Genomic DNA, 24,554 nt, shown 5'->3' on the forward strand with positions numbered 1-24,554 from the left:
ACTCAGTACCTAATCCTGACCATGTACATCCAATTTTTATGTATCTAGCACCTTTATTTATTTTTTTATTACACTTTTATTTTAGCTCACTAGTCTGAATTCCTCTCAAAGGGAGGGGGCGTGGCCTCACTGTGCAGGTCTCCGCCCCCTCCCTCAGTATGCTGTCTGCTCACATCTCCCCTAGCATTAGTAAAACTACAACTCCCAGCTTGTCCTCACTGACCGTAGCGGGACACAAGCTGACAGTGGGAGGATTTTTCCTCCAGCTGTGAGCCCTGCGCTGCCAGCTGTCAATCAAGGAACTGTGTCCATGACATAGGGTATGACGCATGGACACAGCAGGACTAGTATGTGTCCAAGCAGGCAGGGGGGCAGTTGTTTGTCTGTCTTTTTCAGCATGAAATACTGAGAATTTTCAAATGAGAGCAATTGCAAAACCTATTGGTTTTGCATGCTTTACAATATAGCAACATTTTTGTATCTGACAGTGCCCATTTAAAACAAGAGTGCGAGTGGATCCTTCCTCTAGAAGTGTATTGCGTTTGTTAAAAACTTTTGTCTAGCTTTACACCACCATTGTTGCATTTCTATGCCTATTGTCTGCTGTGGCACTAAAATGGTCTTTAACTTATGGAAGGCGTGTTACATTTTTTTTTTTTTTTGGCCAGAAGGTTCTGCAAAGCAAATCTTTGATCCCACCTTGTGGAGGTAGTTTTACCTTTAAAGGGGTACTCCGCTGCTCAGCGTTTGAAACAAACTGTGATGTCATGAGGGGGCGGGGCTATGACGTCACGAGCTGCCGGCTCCAGCGTTCGGAACAGTTTGTTCCAAACGCTGAGCAGCGGAGTACCCCTTTAAGTCAGTGTTTTACTCCAGATAGGGGTCTTATAACATGACTGGGGTTAAATGCCAAGCCAGAAATCTATCTTGGAGGAAAGATGACCCATCTGTATATTCTAAGACTCTTAGATGGAGTAAAACACTGACTTAGGGTGTATTCATACGTACTGAATCCTGCGCAAGATTCAAAGCTGCAGACTTTATGCTGCAAATTTCACTGTAAACTAAATGACTGAACACGGCATTGAACCTGTAGCTTCAAATCCTGTGCTTCAAATATATGCAGGATATTGTAAGTCTGAATACACCCCTAAAGGAAAGCTACCTCCAAAAGGTGGAATCAGAGAGCTGCTATGCATATCCTTTCTTCCAGGATTCAGTCAGCTGACAAAGATAAAACGCTTGTTCATTGGCTGATAGGGTAGTTTCTGCAGATAAAATAATTATCACATCACCCTCTGTAAACAAGATCTGTGACTTACAGCGATGAAGGGCCGAACCAATGATCCATCGACTATTCATATAAACCTGCCCAGTGATTAAACCATGTAAAAATATTCTTAAATAGTGCACAACTTGGTCCGTCTTAAAGTCTACCTGTCATTTGCAAAAACTTTTTATATAATGTAGATAATAACATTATATGTATATCTGTTTTTAACCAACATATGTTGGTTAATAAATGTGTATACTTTTGGGTGAAATAAATGCTGGCAGCTATTTTCTGTGTGCCTCTGTGCAGAGACAAAATACAGGAAGTGCACTGAGGACAAGAAGCTTTTTCTAAAATGTCTGTATCAATGTCATAGTCTGGGCAACTTTTTGCAGTGGTCGTGAATTTTTCATAGCAATTTGTCCCACAATTTGTCACAAATCTTCACCAGCCCAGACCTTGCTTACAAAGAGGTTAAAAAGTTGCAGAAAAAGTCTTAGAGGAAGAACAATACAAAATAATGTACCTAAAGTGTACCTGTCATTAGCACATACTTTTTATATCATGTAGATAATAATATTATATGCATATTTGTAATATATGTTGGTTAAAAAATGTGTATATTTTTTGTTCCTGCAGCTATTGCCTGTGTGTCTCTTTTAAAAAGACCAAATACAGGAAGTGAGGGCAGGAGAAGCAGGGCTCTGTACACTGAGGACAAGCAGGGCTCTGTACACTGAGGACAAGCAGGGCTCTGTACACTGAGGACAAGCAGGGCTCTGTACACTGAGGACAAGCAGGGCTCTGTACACTGAGGACAAGCAGGGCTCTGTACACTGAGGACAAGCAGGACTCTGTACACTGAGGACAAGCAGGACTCTACACTGAGGACAAGCAGAGCTCTGTACAGTGAGGACAAGCGGGGCTCTGAACGCTGTGGACAAGCGGGGCTCTGCACACTGAGGACAAGCAGGGCTCTGCGCACTGAGGACAAGCAGGGCTCTGCGCACTGAGGACAAGCAGGGCTCTGCGCACTGAGGACAAGCAGGGCTCTGCGCACTGAGGACAAGCAGGGCTCTGCGCACTGAGGACAAGCAGGGCTCTGCGCACTGAGGACAAGCAGGGCTCTGCGCACTGAGGACAAGCAGGGCTCTGCGCACTGAGGACAAGCAGGGCTCTTTGCAGTGATGCTCTGTGACATGTCCCCGGCTCACACAGAAGGATGACAAGCCAGGAACCTGCATAGAGCCCTGCTTGTCCCGCCCACACTTGCTGTATTGTGTCTCTGCACGGAGAGAGACACAGGCAATAGCTGCAGGGACAGCATTTTTTCACCCAAAAATATACAATTTTTTTAACTGTTTATTACAAATATACATATAATTATCTACATTATATAAAAAGTTTTAGCAAATGACAGGTATGCTTTAAAGACCCTTTGTGAAGTTATAGTGCTGAAGCATACAGAGCTCCTTATAATGACTGGTCTGTTAAAATCATTAATTCTTTCCCTTAAAGGGGTACTCTGCTGGAAAAAATATATATTTTTTAAATCAATTGGTGCCAGAAAGTTAAACAGATTTGTAAATTCTATTAAAAAATCTTAACTCTTCCACAGTGCTCTCTGCTGACACCTCTGTCCATGTTAGGAACTGTCCAGAGCAGGGGAGGTTGAGGTTTGCTATGGGGATTTGCTCCTACTTTTGACAGTTCAGCAGAGAGCACTGTGGTCAGGAAGAAAATAAATTCCAAAATAAATGAACTTCCACTGTAGTATACAGCAGCTGATAGGTACTGGAAGGATTAATATTTTTAAATAGAAGTAGATTACAAATCTGTTTAACTTTCTGGTATCAGTTGATTTAAAAAAAACTATTTTCTAGCGGAGTACCCCTTTGAGTAAAGGTTGTTGTACCGCTTACTGTTTTGTAATATATAAAGGGTGGAGGAGCTGTCAGGATCAAGGTGGTCTTTAGAGAGTGGAGGAGCTGTCAGGATAAAGGTGGTCTTTAGAGAGTGGAGGAGCTGTCAGGATAAAGGTGGTCTTTAGAGAGTGGAGGTCTAATATGCTAGAAGTTCCTTCACTAGGTAGCCTATTCTCCACCTAATAGAAATGCAGTGATTGACATGAACTAACTCTCCTCTGTTTAAACCTCCCTCCCTACTATCAGTGATATGACATTCAGGGAGACATATTGATGCCCTGTTTCTATTTTACAGAAGAGTTGTGTGCTAGTATACTTTAGACTAGTGAACTTTCTTTCTGTTTTTATTAGATTGTGAGAAGGTTCAGCCACCAATGTGGCTTCAGACTCTCATGAACGCATGCAGTGCTGCGGTTGACTTCAGCATACAGAGTGTGGCCATTTCTCTTGTTATGGACCTGGTGGGCTTAACTCAATCTGTGGCCATTGTAACAGGCGAAAATGCGAACAGCCCAGAAGCTTCTCAACCCTTGAGCCCAAACCAAGGCAGAGTGTCTGTTGTTATCCGACCTCCCCTCACAGAGGGCAATTTGAGGTATATGGTGGAGAAAATGGATTTCTTTAAGGTAAGTAGAATGATTTGTGTGTATATCCTTTTCACCGGTGATGGTTATTAGATCTTAAGGGTAATGCTTTGTTTTCCTGCATCTGTCAAAGTGTCATTCTGTTCTGTTTTGAACCATTTTCAGAATGTGGCTATAACACTGTGGCAACAGTTTGGTGACCAGACCCCACAGCACCATCAGAGGAGTGTGGAGCTCTTCTATCAACTGCACAACCTGGTCCCATCTTCTAGTATATGTGAAGATGTCATCAGCCAGCAGCTGACTCACAAGGATAAGGTACGTACTTCACACACATATCCTAAGACAAAATCTCTAGTAATGGTTACATTTGATAGTAAATATATATTCTTCCAATATTGTAATAAGAAAAGATCATCTTGAATCTGGTGATCAAATATTTCTTATTATTTGTATTCATGTATTATTTAGAGCAGCCATCCACAGTAAGTAAATTGAAACATGCCTGAGATAAATATATCTTTCTCTGTCTCTCTTCATTGGGGGACACCTATACTGATGGGTATATACTCTTGCCACAAGGAGGCGCTGACAGTAAGAAAAAAGTTGGCTCCTCCCTGGCAGGATATACCCGCCTACTGGAAGTGAGGTAATCAGTTTTAGCTAGTGTCAGTAGGAAGCAAGACACAGGTCCGGCGCTCTCCAGACCTGGTCTTTTTTATTATTTTCTTGTAAGGGCTGTTTAGTTAGGTTTTTATCTCCTTTTTGTTTCCCTTTTTTAGGTGGGGGTGCAGGAGCATGGCGCTACCTGTTCCCCCATATTCGACAAAGGGGCACGGAACATAAGAGTATGGACCGTCAACCCTTTATCAGCAACGGCAGCGCCTGGAGGTTGTACCCTGGGTCCTGGTATGATGCAGCCTGGCCATAAGCTCGTTGAAGACTAAAGGGTGAGTATAAGAAGATGGAGCTGTGGGTGAGTATGTACTGCAACCCCGCCTTCCCCCTCTCCCTCTCTCTTGCTCATCCAAGGGTACCCTTCCTCTCATTTGCCCAGCTCCTCAGCCACCATTACAGGTGGCTGTGCTGGGCTGGACCCCTCATGGCCTCTGGCGTCATTCTGGAGGGGATAGTCTGGTGAGCCTTCCCTTCCCGCTCTTCGGGCCCCGCATCTCTACGCATGTATTGCGGCCAGGCGCAGTGCCCTGGCCACGTTATCTTCACTACCGGATGGGGACTCTATTCTGCTGCCCCAGTTTCAGTCTCTGGGGCAGCGGGTCTCCGGTCCTTCACGGCCGTCCTCTTCCCCGGTGGGGGCGTTATCTACCGCTTACTACCTTGTGCGGCCAGGCTCAGTGTCCTGGCCGCGTTCTTTATTAGGCTGACCAGAGACCTATAGCTACAGGCAGCGGGTCCCCGGTCCCAGGCACAATGTCCTGGCTGCGTTCTTATAGACTGACCAGAGACTTTCAGCTGCAGGCAGTGGGTCTCTGGTCCCTGGCTTACTCCTATCCTTTGCAGCCAGGCACAGTTTCCTGGCCACGTTCTTTATGGGCTGACAGGAGACCTACAGCCGCAGGCAGCGGGTCTCCGGCCCCACATGGCCAACTGCCCTCAGTGCTCCCCATGCGGCCAGGCGCTTCCCCGGTGGCGGAGGAAGCGGACGCATCTTTTAGCCAGTTCCCCAGCCCCTTTCCTGTAATGGCCACAGATTGTGCGTGGTCTCCTAAGCCGCCTGTCACTCATCACTCAGCTCATGTATCTGAGGCTGGAGTTCCAGTACCCCACTGCTGTGGAGGTGTACAAAGATGTGTCTCAGTGTGTCCTATGGACCCTAGATGGGGTACAGGGATGCATTCCACGGCTTTCAGCCTCCCACGATCTCCCAAGGTGGTGGGGATACTATCTATGGCTCCTAGGCCTCCTCTCCCTCCCACATGCAGTAGTGGGGCACAGTGATCGCCAATCTGGCTGTCCCCTTTTATCCAGTGTCTGGAAGTGTACTTGTTCAGCCAGACTGTTGTCTGCACGGTCTCACGATCATTGTTGGTCTCCATCTCTGGGCTGCCACGGGCTTGGTCACATCTCCTGTACCTCTCTGCTGGTGTTAGGACTCTGGATGAGAGTCCCTGCAGGTACTCAGGACTGATGACAGTCAGCCAGACTTTAGTCTGCTGGGTCTCTTCCACCGTCAGGCCGCTCGTTAGTTTGGTCGTACTCCAATACCCCATTTTCTGTTGGGGGGTTCAATGGAGTGACACTGAACATTCAGGAATCCTATACCAGTCAGCACAACGATTGTCTGCATGGTCTACTACTACTCCGTTGAGTCCACTTCCATACACTTCCCACACCATGGACGGTAGTTCAGGTTATCCACTGCCAAGGTGTAGTTACAGGTGAGTCTCCCAGTGTTGCTCCATGGGCCCTATACAATACACCACATACTTGTTCGCGGGGTTCCCTTCTTTACCAGGTTCCTCCCTACATGCCTGCCGCTCTCTAGGCTGAAGGCTGGTAACCCACTTCGGTGTGTGATTCTGTCTACAGGACCCGGTGTGGCCATGGTCCCTATGCCAGATAGCCAGTCTGTGTCTGCATGGTTTTCTACTCCGCCATGTCTTCTTCCCCATTCCTGCCGCTCCCGCGGTTACAGTCTGGTGACTCATTTTCCAGGTGAAGTTCCAAAGAGTGTCTCGGTGGTTTCATTGGATCTTTTATACTTGCCGGTCAGACTGTGTCTGCATGTTTCCTGCTCCGCATACATCCCTCATCCCTTACGTCTATGACAGCCCCATTTGGAGCTGGGGTGTGGGCGTTTCCTGCAACTTCCATGGTCTTTCACAGAAAGAACAGCACTCTGTTCTTTCTAAGGGGCAACGTTGGTCTGCTGCCGGACTTTTGAATGTCTGCGGTTTCTTTCGCGTCTGCAATCTTGGTACCCCTCTACTATTGTACGATAACCATGTCTGTGTCCCTACATATGCTAGGCCACTCTGCACGTATAGAGTCCACCTCCCCTTTTTTTCTGCGGCGCGTGCCTTGGGCCTTCCTGTGATCTTGTTTCCACAGGTTTAGGCGGTCGAACTCCTCTTCTCTGGCATGGGGCATGATAGGCCCTTCTTGTTCTTTGGGCCTTAGTGATGGTTGTGGTCTCGGGAAGGTTAGCTCTCCTACCCCGACTTCTCCGCGGTCTGGTTTGTGGGTCGGTCTTTCTGTACCACACTTCGTCTAGACTTAGAAGTTTGTCACCCGGAGCGTACATTGGGTTTACTTACTCTACAGCTGTACATCTTCCAGGCGACTCGGGAACCTCCGTTTCCCATGTCTGCTGCTCCAGTGTTTCGGGATGCTCCTTTTGGGCGTTTATTTTTACATGTACGTCTTCCAGGTGACCCGGGTACCTCCAGTTCCCATGTCGGACGCTCCGGTGTTCCGGGGTGCTCCCTTTTCAGGGCATTCCGCTCCCTTTTTGACCTTATTCCTTCCGTCTCCTCCTTCATGGGTCAATGTATTCCCGGGGCGGTGGGCGTTCCGGTCATCCGGATTACTCTACTCGAGCTTCTTTCGCCTCCTAGGTGCTCGCAGTGGGCCCCTGGGATGGAGGTTTTTGGTCTGCTGTTCTGGTCATCGATTTTCTGCACCAGGCCTCTCCACAGCCAGTCTCCATCCTTCTTTCTTTTTTCCAGTGTTTTTCTGGTGTCCACCTTCTGTACTTGCCTTCTGCTCAGGCGTACGCTGCTCTCCCTGGCATTTTTTTCCGCCATGTTCTCTTGACTTGGTTGACTCTGGATGGGGTCCTCTTGTTTGTGCCCTTTCCCATTTTTGTTTCCCAGCCGGGTTAGCCCTCTGTCTGGTTCTGTGTTCCTTGGCGTTGATGCCTACCTCCTCCCCTAATGGTTCCAGCCCTTCTGGCTTCCTAGTTGATCTTTTCTTGTCTCTCTTTATGGACTGTACCTTTGGAGTTTCTACATATGACGGTCTCTTCCTTGGCATCCTAGTTCTTCTCCATGGATGGGGGTTCTTCCGGGAGCTCAGTTTGTGGGCCTCAGTTGTCTCTGCCCTGGATCTCGTCCGCAGGCCTTGTGGTCGAGTGGGTTCGGTCTCTGGACTGATTCCCCTTTTGCTGTTGGTTGTTTTTCCCTCCCTAGGGGACTGCTTTGGTACATACCATCAGTATAGGTGTGTCCCCCCAATGAAGAGCAACCGAGAAAAGGAGATTTTTTTGTACTTACTGTAAAATCTCTTTCTCGTAGCCTTCATTGGGGGACACCCATTTCTTCTTTCTTGGTCCGGATTTTCTTTTCCGGTTCTTGTTTTTTTTTTTATTTTTTAGCCAGGATTCCTTTCTGGGGTCCTTCGGACATATTTCTTTGTTGGCTTCTCCTACTGCTTGGTGACAAAACTGATTACCTCACTTCCAGTGGGTGGGTATATCCTGGCAGGGAGGAGACAACTTTTTTTCCTAGTGTCAGTGCCTCCTAGTGGCAAAAGCATATACCCATCAGTATAAGTGTCCCCCAATGAAGGCTACGAGAAAGAGATTTTACAGTGAGTACAAAAAAATCTCCTTCTTCTAAGCTAAAAACAAAAGAAGCTAGATTGACCGTGCAGTCTTTTTTGGCCAACAATATTCAGTTTCTGCCTTATTCTCACAAAAGGTAAAAAGGCTGTGCTGGGTATTTTGCACATTGTATCATGCCTTATTAACTTTCTTGCTGCTTTGCTTCCAGAGAAAAAAGCATGATAAAAATGTGAGAACAGCATATTACAGCTGAACGTCCATACCCCTAATGGCAAAAACAGCACAAATATTTTGCAGCATCTGGTTTATAGGAGCGATAAAAGAATACAGCAGGCTCAGTAGAACAGTTATGATACACTGTGAATCATGATTCTAGTTTTTCTGCGTCCTTTGGTGAAAGCTGAACTACCTCCCAATAAAAATTATAAGCAAGAAAGGTTTTCATGACCGTTTCAGCAAAGTGTACAATATACTCATGTAAAAATACTCCTCTTACCTCAAGGCAGATAAAACCCTGCATGAAGCCAACACAGAACTACTGTATGAGTCTGCTTTGTTCTATCATCACTTGCATTGGGCAGCGAAAGACCTGCTTTATCAAAGAGTCTTTTAGGAACTTTTTCTTGAAATTTACGTGACTTAAAGGGGTATTCCGGCCAAAAACATGTTATCCTCTATCCAAAGGATAGGGGATAAGATGTCTGATCGCTGGGACCCCTCGTGATCTCTGTACAGCACCCACATTCTATGCTGGGCTGCTGCTCAAGTCTTGGAAACCTCTTTGTTTCCGGGACTGGAGATCTGACGTAACGGGGGTGACAGCACAGAGATTGCGGGGTGTCCTAGTGGCAGGCCCCCCTGCAATCAGACCTCTTACCCCCTAAAGAAAAATAAGTGCATAGAATAATAAACAAAGGTCACTACATATTAGCAAGAGCAGGTTACGATGTGGCTCATTTTCACCTGTATTTGCAAACCCAAAATGCTATCATACAGTCACGCTGAAGTTTTGAAGTAGAGCTTGCCTTATGTAAAGGGGTTTTACCATGTGGTTATTTATATGAATAGTTTTATAACATTTATCAATTTTCTAGTCCTTTTAAACAATACTGACCTATTTGGACTTTTATAGTCTTAAGATTTTGCAGCCTTTTGTGGAATGAATTGCTGTAAGTAATATAGACTTTCTTTTTTTTCTTTGTAGAAAATTAGAATGGAGGCTCATAGTAGATTTGCAGTCCTGTGGCACCTCACCAGAGACCTTCACATCAACAAGTCATCATCCTATGGCCGGACTTTTGACAGGTTTGTGATCATTAATGCTATTACTGAAAGAGTAGTAGATGCCTGGAACAAACAGCAGTAAATTAAAACAAAAGTTAGAATATAGACAAAATGTATTATTTTATTAGTGTAAAACTAAAAAAAAAAAATTAGGATTATTTTGTTTTTCTTTTCAGTATTATCCCACAAGTAATTTTTTTATCAGTGTATTTTATGATAAAATGAAAGATGTCATTAGAAAGTACAACTGGTCCAGCAAAAAAAAAAAAAAAAAAAGTGAGGAAGAAATGAAAATTGACCCTGTCATTATGGGGTTAAACATGTCTGGGATAATCATATATCTATCCGTAAAGGAAAAGGTAATGATATAGGGACCAACTAGATGGAACAGATGATCTGTTTCTACTATCTTTCTTCTGTGTTTCTGTTGAATGAGGCGAGATGCAAAAATCTAAAAAGTGAAATGCCTACATGTTCTGAAAAATGATGTATAAGGCAGCTGTTGGACTATTCCACAATACACATCTATTACTGACTGTATATGTTTCTTCTCTGCCGAAATATGCAAACTATTAATATATATTTTTATGATCCCATTTACGCTGTTTACGGTGAACAGCGTAAACGTTAAAAAATGCCTACTTCCATAATTGCTGTTTTTTTGCACATTTATTAGAAAAAAATCTATTAAAAAAAGGAATCAAAAAGAGTTGCATCAAAACAAAAATGGTACTAATAAAAACTATAGATCACGATGCAAAAAATGAGACCTCACTGAACCACATACAGTCATGAGATGTGTACACATAAAATATGCTTAGATATACAGTCATGGCCGTAAATGTTGGCACCCCTGAAAATTTTCAAGAAAATGAAGTATTTCTCACAGAAAAGGATTGCAGTAACACATGTTTTGCTATACACATGTTTATTCCCTTGGTGTGTATTGGAACTAAACCAAAAAAAGGGAGGAAAAAAAGCAAATTGGACATAATGTCACACCAAACTCCAAAAATGGTCTGGACAAAATTATTGGCACCCTTAAATGGTAGCTCCCACCATCCTATTTGTGCTCACTACCAGGCAGACTTCCCCAGCAGGCACCACATCACTGATGCCTGCTGGGGACAACACTTCCGCCCTTAGTTTACCTACACAGGGTGCCTCCAGCTGTTTCACCACTACAACTCCCAGCTTGCCCTGACATCTATAGGCTGTCAGGGCATGCTGGGAGTTGTAGTAGTGAAACAGCTGGAGGCACCCTGTGTAGATAAACTATAAGTTAGTGCCATGCGGCGCTACGGCGCTAGCCCGTTCCCTCCGTCAAAGCTCCCCCTCATACCCCGTTCTCTCCATCACAACCCCCCCCCCGCCCGCCTGCATACCCCGTTCCCTCCATCACAAACCCCCCGCCCGCATACCCTGTTCCCTCTTACAGATACTGCAGAGTCCGGCAGCGGGCATGCAGGGGCAGCGGCGGTGACGACGACGTGTGGGAGGAGTGGCCTCCCAGCCAGTGGCCGGGGAGCCAATGCGCTCACTTCCACCTGTCTGATTGACAGGCAGGGAACGAGAGCAGCCTAAATGAAAAAGGACTGATTGCCAGGCCAAAATCAGTCCTTTTTCAGGCGTGACGTCACGCCAGGCTGCAGCCGGCCACAAGGAGGGAGACCCTTAGTGGCCGGTTTTCAAATGTAAATTACATCATGTTAATAAAAAAAAAATAATGAAACTATATTAGAGATATGTTGTAGTACATATGTACTACAACATATCAAAAAAAAAAAAGTTGGTGACAGTGCCCATTTAACTTAATATTTGGTTGCATACCCTTTGGAAAAAATTTCTTAAATTAGTCGCTTCCTATAACCATCAATAAGCTTCTTACACCTCTCAGCCGGAATGTTGGACCACTCTTCCTTTGCAAACTGCTCCAGGTCTCTCTTATTGGAAGGGCGCCTTTTCCCAACAGCAATTTTAAGATCTCTCCACAGGTGTTCATCTAAATCTAAATGGGATTTAGATCTGGACTCTTAGATGCTTTCCACTTCAGAGCTCTCCAGCGCTTTGTTGGCATTCATTTCTGGGTGCTTTTTGACGTATGGTTGGGGTCGTTGTCCTGCTGGAAGACCCAAGATCTCATATGCAAGCCCAGATTTCTGACACTCGGCTGTACAGTGCGACCCAAAATCCATTGGTAACCCTCAGATTTCATGATGCGTAGCACACATTCAAGGCACCCAGTGCCAGAGGCAGCAAAACAACACCAAAACATAATTGATTCTCCACCATATTTCACTGTAGTTACTGTGGGGGACATGTATTAATGGTGTAGGTAGATGTTTTTTGTAGATCATTTTGGTTGGTCTAAATTTGGTGCAGTTGCTCCAAATTTACCATACTTGTGCAAGGCCCATGATAAAATTTGTGCAAAGTTCTAAATCTCCACACAGTTCTATTTGTACACCTAAGCTGCGCCTCAGAGGAAAAGGGGGTGTGTCCTGTACACTGGTATTTTGTTCTATTGCTTTGAGGCTCGGATTCCATTGAGGTTTTTCGTCCACCAGCAAAAACGCCATTTTTTTTTCCGATGTGTCGTGTTTTTTATAATTGAATTTTCAGGCTTAGTAGTGGAAGCCGTCTGTAGACAGAATCCATTACTAAGCCGGGGCTTAGCGTTTGCCCCAAAAACAGCTAGCCTCCAATTATTTCCCCGGTACCCACTGCCACATGGGTGCCGGGAAGAGCTGGTACCAACAGACCCGGCTCATCAAATATGGCGCTCCTGGGCCTAGGCGGTAACAGGCTGGCGTTATATAGGCTGGGGAGGGCCAGTAACAATGGTCCTCGCCCACCCTGGTAACATCAGGCTGTTGCTGCTTGGTTGGTATCTGGCTGATACTGAAAATATGGGGAACCACACACGTTTTTTATTTATTTAAAAAAAAACGCATAGGGTTCCCCTTATTTTCAGTATCAGCCAGATACCAACCAAGCAGCAACAGCCTGTCGTTACCAGGGTGGGCGAGGACCATTGTTACTGGCCCTCCCCAGCCTAAATCATGCCAGCCTGTTACTGCCTAGGCCCAGGAGCGCCATATTTGATGCTCTGGGCCTGTTGGTACCAGCTTTGGGTACACACTGCAAGAAAGGCTCGGTTCCCATTATGCAAAACGCATAATGAGAACTGAGCCATACTTACCACCTGGCTTCAGGCCTGGACTGTGTTGCTTCGCCCCCTAATGATGTTATCACTAGTGGGTGGAGTAGTTAAAGTCGCAGGGTGTCTCAGGAGTGAGACCCTGTGCGATCTGTCCCTCTGTCCTTGGACTACTACTCCCATCATGGGACATTCTGTGTCCCATGATGGGAGTAGTTGTAGTATCGCATTGCAGAGGGATTGCATTTGCACATCACCCAGCTGCAGGACTATTTTGGGCCTGTTAGGACTACTACTCCCATCATGGACAGACTCTGTCCATGATGGGAGTTGTAGTCCAGGGACTGAAGGACAGATTGCAGCAGGTCATTCTCCAGAGACCCGCTGCGATCCGCATTTATTAACTTAACAAGCGGGCGGCACATGCGGCTACACTGAGCTCCCCGCCGGCTTCAGGTGGGGAATACTGTATACATCTGTCATAATTCATAATCGCTGCCGCCGGGAGACGGAAGCTCTGATTGGTGAAAAGCTATTCACCAATCAGAGCTCCAGTTTCCCTGCGGTGGGGATTATGAAATGTGACAGCTGTATACAGGAGCCTGGAGCCGGCGGGGAGCACAGTGTAGTCGCATGTGCCGCCTGCTTAAGTTGATAAGTGCGGATCGCAGCGGGTCTCTAGAGAATGACTTGCTGCGATCTGTCCTTCAGTCCCTGGACTACAACTCCCATCATTGACAGAGTCTGCCCATGATGTGAGTAGTACTCTTAACACTCCCAATAGTGTCCCTCAGCACTGCGGTACTAAAACTACTCCCATCATAAGACAGACTCTGTCCCATGATGGGAGTAGTTGTAATACCGCAGTGTTTAGGGCTGGCTCCTGCATCCCCCAGCGTCTGACACTTTCCAAGCGTCCCTGCTAGCAGTCTTAACCGCTTAAGGACTCAGGGCTTACCTGTACTCCCTGAGTCTGCTTCCTTTCTATAACACGAAGCCAGGCCCTGCGTCATAGCGGGTCGTATCTGGCCTCTAACAACAGCTGGGACCTGTTGCTAATAGCGCATGGCACTGATCGCAGTGCCGCGCGCTATTAACCCTTTAAACGTGGCGTTCAAAGTTGATCGCCATGTCTTAAGTAAAAGTAAAAAAATATCCCGGCTAGCTCAGTCGGCTTTTCGGGACTGCCGCGGTGAAATCGCGGTGTCCTGCACAGCTTGAACACACAAGGAGGGCCCCTACCTTCCTCATGTGTGTCCGATTGCCGAATGACTGCTCAGTGCCTGAGTTCCAGGCATGAGCAGTCAAGCGGCAGAATCATTGATCAATGTTATCCTATGGGATAACAATGATCAATGTAAAAGATCAACGTGTGCAGTGGTATAGCCCCCTATGGGGGCTATAACATTGCAACAAAAAAGGTAATAAAGATCATTTAACCCCTTCCCTAACAAAAGTTTGAATCACCCCTCTTTTCCCATAAAAAAAAAAAGTGTAAATAAAAATAAACATATGTGGTATGGCCGTGTGCGGAAATGTCCGAACTATAAAAATATATTGTTAATTAAACTGCATGGTCAATGGCTTACACGAAAAAAAATTCAAAAGTCCGAAATAGCATATTTTTGGTCACTTTTTATACCATTAAAAAATTTTATAAAAAGCGAACAAAAAGTCTGATCAATACAAAAATGGTACCGCAAAAAATTAGCCCTCATACCGCCCCATATGTGTAAAATTAAAAGTTATAGGGGTCAGAAGATGACAATTTTAAACGTATACATTTTCCTGCATGTAGTTATGATTTTTTCCAGAAGTACAACAAAATCAAACCTATATAAGTAGGGTATCATTTTAACCGTATGGACCTACAGAATAAAGAAAAGGTGTCATTGTTCGCGAAAAATGTACTGCGTAGAAACGGAAGCCCCCAAAAGTTACAAAATTGCGTTTTTTCTTCAGTTTTCTCGCACAATGAATTTTTTTTCCATTTCGCCATAGATTTTTGGGTAAAATTATGTCATTACAAAGTAGAATTGGTGGCGCAAAAAATAAGCCATCATAGAGATTTTTAGTTGCAAAATTGAAAGAATTATGATTTTTTTAAAGGTAAGGAGGAAAAAGCAAAAGTCCTTAAAGGGGTACTCCGCCCCTGGCATCTTATCCCCTATCCAAAGGATAGGGGATAAGATGTTAGATCGCCACGGTCCCGCTGCTGGGGACCCTGGGGATCGCCGCTGCGGCACCCCGCCATCATTACTGCACAGAGCGAGTTCGCTCTGTGCGAAATCATGGGTGATACAGGGGCCGGAGCAGCGTGACGTCATGGCTCCGCCCCTCGTGAAATCATGGCCCGTCCCCTTAATGCAAGTCTATGGCAGGGGGCGTGACGACCGCCTTGCCCCCCTCCCATAGACTTGTATTGACGGGGCGGGCCGTGATGTCACGAGGGGCGGAGCCGTGACGTAACGATGCTCCGGCCCCTGTATTGCCCGTCATTACGTGCAGAGCGAACTCGCTCTGCACAGTAATGATAGCGTGGTGCTGCAGCAGCGATCCCTGGGGTCCCCAGCAGCGGGACCCCGGCGATCTGACATCTTATCCCCTATCCTTGGGATAGGGGATAAGATGTCTAGGGGCGGAGTACCCCTTTTGCGCAATTGATACATACCAGTCCACTGCATAATCTGGTGTACGTTACACCAAACAGGTGACAACTTTGGAAAAGCATCCACAAAAAAAAAAAACGTAGCACAAATGCAAAAAAAAAAATTGTAGACGTGAAAACTGGTGTAAATGCAATGATACGTGTCCCCCCTGTGTTCTTTTCTTTGTGGGCCTCATTCCGGTTTTGGTAAATAGTAGAATGATGTGCTTTACCAAAAATCTCTATCTTGGTCTCATCTGTCCACAAGACGTTTTCCCAGAAGGATTTTGGCTTACTCAAGTTCATTTTGGCAAAATGTAGTCTTGTTTTTTTATGTCTCTATTTCATTTTAATGTTGACGGATAGTTCGCGCTGACACTGATGCTCCCTGAGCCTGCAGGACAGCTTGAATATCTTTGGAACTTGTTTGGGGCTGCTTATCCACCATCCAAACTATCCTGCGTTGACACCTTTCATCAATTTTTCTCTTCCGTCCACGCCCAGGGAGATTAGCTACAGTGCCATGGGTTGCAAACTTCTTGATAATGTTACGCACTGTGGACAAAGGCAAATTTAGATCTCTGGAGATGGACTTGTATCCTTGAGATTGTTGATATTTTCCATGATTTTGGTTCTCAAGTCCTCAGACAGTTTTCTTCTCCTCTTTCTGTTGTCCATGCTTAGTGTGGCACACACAGACACACAATGCAAAGACTAAGTGAACTTCTCTCCTTTTTATCTGCTTTCAGGTGGGATTTATATATTGCCCACACCTGTTACTTGCCCCTGGTGAGCTTAAAGAAGCATCACATGCTTGAAACAATCTTATTTTTCTACAATTTTGGAAGGGTGCCAATAATTTTGTTCAGCCCATTTTTGGAGATGTGTTACTGCAATCCTTTTCTGTGAGAAATACTTCATTTTCTAGAAAAATTTCAGGGATGCCCACATTTACAGCCATGACTGTATATGGAAAATAAAACATTTATAGGGTCAGATTATGGCAATTTTAAGCATTCTTATTTTGTCAAAAGATAACTGATTATTGGGGTTTAAAAAACAGAAATTGTTTTGGTGAAATTATCCCTGAAAGTGTCAGCTGTATTTTGGTAAAGAGGTTAATTGTGTCATATGCCTATTTGTGTGCAATATTTACAAAGACCAAACACAGTGTCTTTTAAAAATTTCTAGATTGCCAAAGCAATTTATCACTTCCAATACAGACCTTAGATCTTCACTGTCACATTACTCTCCTACATTACCTGTGATGCATTCTGATTACTTTTTGTCCATTGCAGGTCACTGTTTATTATGTTGGACAGCCTGAATAGCCTAGATGGCTGCACATCTTCTGTGGGTCAGGCCTGGTTACATCAAGTACTACAGAGACATGATATTGCTAGAGTCCTGGAACCACTCTTACTCCTCCTTCTTCATCCTAAAACCCAGCGTGTGTCTGTGCAGCGAGTCCAGGCTGAAAGACATTGGAGTAAATCAATTCGACATATGGAAGAAAGCAGGAAAGCCTTCAGCAAGGCATCTCTCAATAATGATGGTGTGTATGACATGCTAGTGGTTATATCTGTTTAATGTGCAGTCTTCTATACATTAAGTTTTCTGCTAGTGTTAATAGTATCTGTTTAATACATTCAATTTCCATCAGGGACTTTTATGGCATATCTACCGGACATACCATTGATGTCTAATAGATGCAGGTCTCACCTCAAGATCAAGGCAATAGGGCCTGTTTGTGATGGCTGGAGGTGTTTGGGAAGCAGAGAACACCTCACAGGACCGTTCTGTACTGCTTTCCTAACTCCTATTAAAGTCAAAGGGAAAGCTGCCTAAAACATCCTATTTATGTTTTCCCCTTCCCAACAACCTCTGGCTACCGCAAGCAGGGCAGACAGGGCTAGGGGGTCATTGATCTTAGTTTAGGTATGGTGGGACACACATCTAACAGACATTTATTTAATATCCTGTAAATTTATAATAATTGTCCCAGGGGGGAATAATGTAAGCTCTAATAATAATAATAAAAGTAGTTCAAGGCAGATGATATAGCATTGTTAATAGAAGTGTTTTTGAACATTCTTGCAGCTTTTCCCAGCACACGGCTATGTTCTGGGATCACGTCTAAACAGGTTCTCATGGATGAGATGGAGAACTTCAGCCTTACAGTGAACCCTTTGAGTGACCGACTTTCCCTCCTGAGCACAAGCAGTGAGACTATCCCAATGGGAATATCTGACTTTGAGCTTCCCGATCAGCAGATAGAAATCCTGCAAAGCTCAGATTCTGGTTGTTCACAGTCTTCAGTTGGAGATGAGGTGGATGCTGAGAGTTTAACTGCTCAGGAAAACTGTCCAAACTCTAGAGAGGACTCTGTCGAGGACATAGTTCAGCAGGTTCTTTCTGACTTAATTTACAATGTTCTTAGAAATGTGGAAGAAGATCCTGAATCAAATGACTCAGATGCCGAACCGATAGATACATGTGATAGAATAAATACATGCACCTCTGTAGTAGCTGAAGCTCCCAATATTGAGGAGGAAGTACCTCAAGGGAATGAAAATAACCTCTCGGTCAGGGATCCGTCTAATTTCCTGTCTGTGTCAGCAGAGGCAGGCATTGAAAGCTTGGCAAACGCCATAACCAGAAACTTATCTTCTCCATCCATTATGGCTCAGCAAATGCCTCTAGAATTTAGCTCCAGCATGGGGCGGGGAGAACACCGAAAACGGAGTCACAGCAGCATTCAGTTTAACTTTAAAGGTAAAATTGCAGAAAAGGACCAAATTGGTAAAGAAAGGGGCAGCAAGACAACCGGGACAAAACCTAAAGTAAAAATGCCCAGAAGGAAAGATGAAGACAAGAAAAAAGCACAAAGTGAGAAGTTGAAGCAGACAAATGTCTTTTTTAGTGATGGATTAGATTTGGAGAATTGGTACAGCTGCGGAGAGGGTGAAATCTCCGAAATTGAAAGTGACGTGGGATCTCCCAGCATCCACAAATCCCCCCATTTTAACATCCACCCTCTTTACCAGCATGTGCTCTTGTACCTCCAGTTATATGACTCCTCAAGGACATTATATACTTTATCCGCTATAAAAGCCATGCTGAAAACCTGCCCAACTGTATTTGTTAGTGCTATATCCACCACCAGTGTGAATAATGCATACACTCCTCAGCTATCTTTACTCCAAAATCTTTTAGCAAGGCATCGGATATCTGTGATGGGGAAAGACTTTTATAGCAACATTCCTCTAGACTCCAACCACAATTTCCGAAGCTCCATGTATATAGAGATTCTTATTTCTTTATGTTTGTATTTCATGAGAAGCCATTACCCTACTCATGTGAAAGTCTCACAGCAAGATCTTATGGGCAACCGCAACATGCAGATGATGAGTGTCGAAATTTTGACCCTGCTGTTTACAGAGTTGGCAAAGGTCATTGAGAGCTCTGCCAAGGGCTTTGCCAGCTTTATCTCAGATATGTTATCCAAATGCAAGGTTCAGAAAGTGATCCTCCACTGCTTACTATCGTCAATATTCAGTGCTCAGAAGTGGCATAGCGAGCGCATGGCCGAGAAGAACATAATGGCCATCGAAGAAGGCTTTTCTGAAGACAATCTCATCAATTTTTCGGAAGATGAATTGGACAATGGCAGTACGCTACAGTCTCAATTATTAAAGGTCCTTCAAGGTCTTATTGTCCTGGAGCATCGTGTCCTGACTGTTCCTGAAGACAATGAGGCAGGCTTTGATTTTGTAATAACTGATCTGGACCACATAAACCCTCAGCAGCCTATGACCTCCTTACAATATATGCACTCACAGCCTATCACATGCCAGGGAATGTTCCTGTGTGCAGTGATCAGGGCTCTACACCAGCACTATGCATGTAAGATGCACCCGCAATGGATTGGACTCATAACATCCACCTTGCCATACATGGGGAAGGTGTTGCAGAGAGTCGTAGTTTCAGTGACTTTACAGCTTTGCAGAAACCTTGATAACTTAATTCAACAATACAAGTATGAAACCGGATTATCTGACAACAGGTAGGTGTGCAAGAGCTGCCAGGTTCATGTCTGTGTTAAAGGTGGAAGGTATAAGTGTTCAACTTTATGTATTCTTTTCAGGCCTCTTTGGATGGCATCATTCATCCCACCGGATATGATACTTACTCTGTTGGAAGGCATTACCACTATTATTCACTACTGCCTGCTTGACCCTTCTGCGCAGTACCACCAGGTAAAATGAACATCAAGGATTCCTTGGAACACTCCATAAGTATATTCACTATAATTAGGGCCAGGTAAAGAATATATGTTACACATGTGACTTTATTTATTGTTTTAACTTAAAGTGGTTTCTCCACCCCGCTTCTTCGACCTGTCTGCAGCAACCACAAGTGGTCGGAAAAGCCACAAGTGGGCGGAGCAGGGAAGTTACAGAATATGTGTTACTCCCATTGACTTTAATTGGAGTTGTGCAAACTACATAGCCCTGCGAGCTGTTTATGTAATGTCAAATTGCTGCCTTCTTCCTTTCCTAGTACCTCTGCTGCTGCAAACAGGCCAGAGGAGCTGGGAAAAAAGTACCGAGCTGGGAAAACACCTTTTAAAGAAGTTGTGTATGTAGCATTCTTCTGCACAGCTACTTTTGTTTTATAGATACAAAAGGAAATATTCCAAAGTCAGAGGTGACCCCTTCTGGATGGTAGCTGGGGCCAGCCAGGCATTTCTCCACGATGTTATAGTACAAAGAAAACTCTAGTCTGCCAGAATGAGAGATGCTTGTACAGTGGACCTCTCAATTATAGCTCACAGTATTGGGTTCTGAGCAGTCATGTCTTTATGCCTAATAGGGCATTTGGACTAGATGGTCTTCATGAGGAAAAACTCATTAAAGGGGTACTCCACTGACCCAGCATTCAGAACATTTTGTTCCGAACGCTTGGAGCGGCGGCAGGGGGTTGTGATGTCATGGCCACGCCCCTCGTGATGCCACACCACACCACCTCAGTGCAAGTCTATGGGAGGGGGAGTGGCAACCGCCACGCCCCCTCCCATAGACTTGCACTGAGGGGGGTGTGGTGTGACTTCATGAGGGGGCGTGGCCGTGAGATCACCACCCCAGCCGCCCGCACCCAGCATTCATAATGAACGCTGGGTGCTGCACAGCGATCGTGGGGGTCCCAGCGGCGAGACCCCTGTGATCACACATCTTATCACCTATCCTTTAGATAGGCGGAGTACCCCTTTAAAGTGTACTCATTTCAACAAACTTCTGATTTGTCATAGTGACATTAAAAGTTTGTGAGCCCCCCACTGCTAGAATAAAGGGGAAAAATTTATCTCTGCTCTGCACAATTTAAGTAGCTAAAGCAAGCAATATAAGGAATTACAAGTTTATGGAATTTCCAGAAATATGTACACCACTCTCTTTGGCTGCATAGAGCGGAGATGAAGGGGCACCGAGCCACATGCTTCTGCCCATCCATTCTAGTGATTGTAAAGGTCTCAGCATCCAACCACTAGTGCTGCAAGTAACTTTGTTTATTGAAATTTCACATATAAGGGTGCATTCACACACTATTACTAGCAACGGGAATCCTGCTAGGAGTTACACTACCATTGATTTAAATTGGTCCACAGACAGTCCGCAATAGTGTCAGATTTGCGGACTGTCCGCGGACCCATTCAAATGAATGGTAGCGTAACTCACAGTGGGTTTCCTGCAGCGGGAAACCCGCTGCTTCTACTAGCGTGTGAACGCACCCTAAAGGGTATACAAGACACATTTAGGAAACACCTTGCCTGAGACAGCTGAGGAAGTGCCGAAATGTGACCTATATACCCTTATATCAGTGCTTCTCAAATAGTGGCGCCCCCCAGGGGGTGGCACGAGGCTCCGTAAAGGGGGGCCCGACTCACTCGCAAGCTGCGTCCCACACGGCGTCGGTTGCCTAGCAACTCTACGGCTGGATCTTACTTACGTCCCTGGGTTGTCAGTGTGGCTGCCTGGGAGAGGCACTTTGAACTCCGGCGTGGCGCGCTGCTACGATCAGACGTGAGGTCACGTCACCGGGGTGACGTGACATCACGTCTAAGCGCAGCAGCCCACCATGTCGGAGTTCACTGTGCCACTGAGCAGTGCGCCCGCCGCTCTGCTCTCTCTCCTACAGGGCCTGCTTGTCCTCAGGTACAGATCCCTGCTTGTCCTCCATGTAAAGAGCCCTGCTTGTTGTCAGTGTATAGAGCCCTGCTTGTTGTCAGTTTACAAAGCCCCGCTTGTTGTCAGTGTACAGAGCCCCGCTTGTTGTCAGTGTACAGAGCCCCGCTTGTTGTCAGTGTACAGAGCCCCGCTTGTTGTCAGTGTGCAGAGCCCCGCTTGTTGTCAGTGTGCAGAGCCCCGCTTGTTGTCAGTGTGCAGAGCCCCGCTTGTTGTCAGTGTGCAGAGCCCCGCTTGTTGTCAGTGTACAGAGCCCCGCTTGTTGTCAGTGTACAGAGCCCCGCTTGTTGTCAGTGTACAGAGCCCCGCTTGTTGTCAGTGTACAGAGCCCCGCTTGTTGTCAGTGTACAGAGCCCCGCTTGTTGTCAGTGTACAGAGCCCCGCTTGTTGTCAGTGTACAGAGCCCCGCTTGTTGTCAGTGTACAGAGCCCCGCTTGTTGTCAGTGTACAGAGCCTCATATACGTTAATAAGGATACAGTGTTATGCAGAGATGTACTTATAACAATTTTATAGACAAATGATACTATTTACAGTCGCGCAAAATGTTTTCTTCTTCCTAGGGGGGCATGACAGAAAATAATTGAGAAGCACTGATTTATATGTAAAACATGAATAAGAAATGTTTCTAGTTGAACGTGGTGAGTGCTGAGACCTTGACTTTTCTACATGTAGCTAAATCCATGTGTGCCACCCCCTACAGAGAGCTGACAACCGATCTATACCCCAGACTGATACAAACTTCTGACAGGACAGGACGTTTGTGAAAATATTAGGGACACTTTAATAGTTATTAGATGCTCATTCTACATCAAATCTTCAGCCATTTTATTGCTCCAGTGCATGTAAACTAAAATAAAAATGAGTTATTTTTCAAATATTCTTAATAAATTCACCTTTTTTGTCGTAAATTCCTATACCCAGGTGCATGAGGGAAAGATTAAAGTAGCAATTCATGACTGCAGGATCAGACCGCACAAATGTGTTTGTAGTCTGTAACCATGGATACATATAGGTCTGCATTGAACCTGCAGCCAAGGATGAATATCTTCACTCCAAGACTGTTTGCTTCCTGCCGACATTTTGTCATATATATATATATATATATATACATATCAGCCCAGTTTCTTGTTAACCCTTTTCCCTCTAATAGTCTATAAACAAGTGTTCCCATTTTATCTCCTACATTTGCAGCTTATGGTCAATGTAGATCAGAAACATTTGCTTGAAGCACGCAGTGGAATCCTTTCTATATTTCATTTAATAATGTCATCGGTCACTCTGCTTTGGAGTATTTTGCATCAAGCTGATTCTTCTGAGAAGAACTTTGCAGCAGCGGCCGCCTCAGTCACTACTATCAACCTTGGCTCCACTAAGGTAATAGAGCAAATGGACTTCATGTTATGACTGACATTTGAATATATATTAAAGGGGTACTTCGCTGCTCAGAGTTTGGAACAAAATGTTCCGAATGCTTATAGCCGGCGTCGGGGGCTCGTGAAGTCATAGCCCCGCCCATCATGACGTCACTCTTCGCCCCCTCAATGCAAGTCTATGGGAGGGGGCGTGACGGCTGTCACGCCCCCTCCCATAGACTTGCATTGAGGGGGCGGGGTGTGACATAATGAGGGGCGGGGCTATGACGTCACAAGCTCCCGACGCCATCTCTAAGCATTCGGAACATTTTGTTCCAAACACTGAGCATCGGAGTACCCCTTTAAATCCCTTGTCCCCTGGAAATGGAATTATTTGGACTAAATAAAGTCTTATGAAGGTAAGTCTTTATGACATCACTCTTTTGGGATACAACCTGCAAACATTGAGAGATCAATAAAAAGGTATGTCGACGTCTACCATGACATACCTGCGGCAAGCCTATTCATTGTAATGGACTCTACATAGTCTACTAGACTTTCTATTCCCAGAATGGACCCTTGTGTTTTTTCTTGTCAGTCTTAAAGGCTAGTAAATTATGTTTTGGTGTCCTCCATTCAGGAATATACACTAAGACTATGTTTTATCCATTAAAGTCATGGGCTACCCTACACTAAATGTCCCACATACCTTTTCGCCAATATCACAATGTATACAGCATCTGGCATCCTATGATATTATCTGATGCATTGTATTTAGGGTATTTATGTTGGTGCCAGAAAGTATGTCAGCAAAGCAGATATGAATCTTAGAATGTAAATCAGCATAAGGTGCTGTAAATAGACAGTGAACCCATATGGCATCAGTAGGAAAAATAAGCTGAATTTTAAAAGCATCTTGCTCAATTATACTGTAAAAGTTTTTATTTTTTTATTTTTACATGGAAATAAATATATATATATATATATATATACATATATATATCTCTCTATCGTATATACTCGAGTATAAGCCGAGTTTTTCAGCACGAATAAAGCACCCCCTTGCTGAAAGCACCCCCCTCAGCTTATACTCGAGTGAACTCTCCGCCCTCAGTGGTCTTCAACCTGCGGACCTCCAGATGTTTCAAAACTACAACTCCCAGCATGCAGGTTGAAAACCACTGTTCAGACATTGACAGGCGGTGATGATGAAGGATGGGGGGGGGTTGTGGGATTATGACAGATGGTGATGATGAAAGGGGGTGTGGGATGATGACAGGGGGATGATGACAGGTGGTGATGATGAAGGGGGAGTGTGGGATGATGACAGGGGGATGATGACAGGCGGTGATGATGACAGGTGGTGATGATGAAGGGGGGGTGTGGGATGATGACAGGGGGATGATGACAGGCGGTGATGATGACAGGTGGTGATGAAGGGGGGGATGATGACAGGGTAATGATGATGGGGGGGATGATGACAGGCGGTGATGATGGGGGGGATGATGACAGGCGGTGATGATGAGGGGGGGATGATGACAGGCGGTGATGATGATGAGGG

The 24,554-nt window shown here is 45.1% G+C and overlaps 1 protein-coding gene across 5 annotated transcripts in view; it reads left to right on the forward strand.

The window, feature by feature from the left end:
• Nucleotides 1-24,554, forward strand: part of DOP1A (DOP1 leucine zipper like protein A) — a 307,594-nt gene that overhangs the window by 265,137 nt on the left and 17,903 nt on the right. For all 5 annotated transcript variants that reach the window (XM_056565964.1, XM_056565963.1, XM_056565968.1 and 2 more), the window contains 7 exons: nt 3,550-3,824; nt 3,948-4,100; nt 9,512-9,612; nt 16,697-16,953; nt 17,499-19,464; nt 19,546-19,657; nt 22,833-23,015. In XM_056565964.1, coding sequence (XP_056421939.1) covers nt 3,550-3,824; nt 3,948-4,100; nt 9,512-9,612; nt 16,697-16,953; nt 17,499-19,464; nt 19,546-19,657; nt 22,833-23,015 — 3,047 coding nt within the window. The remainder of the gene's footprint in view (nt 1-3,549; nt 3,825-3,947; nt 4,101-9,511; nt 9,613-16,696; nt 16,954-17,498; nt 19,465-19,545; nt 19,658-22,832; nt 23,016-24,554) is intronic.

The sequence above is a fragment of the Hyla sarda genome, chromosome 3, assembly GCF_029499605.1.
Source record: "Hyla sarda isolate aHylSar1 chromosome 3, aHylSar1.hap1, whole genome shotgun sequence".
NCBI lineage: Eukaryota > Metazoa > Chordata > Amphibia > Anura > Hylidae > Hyla > Hyla sarda.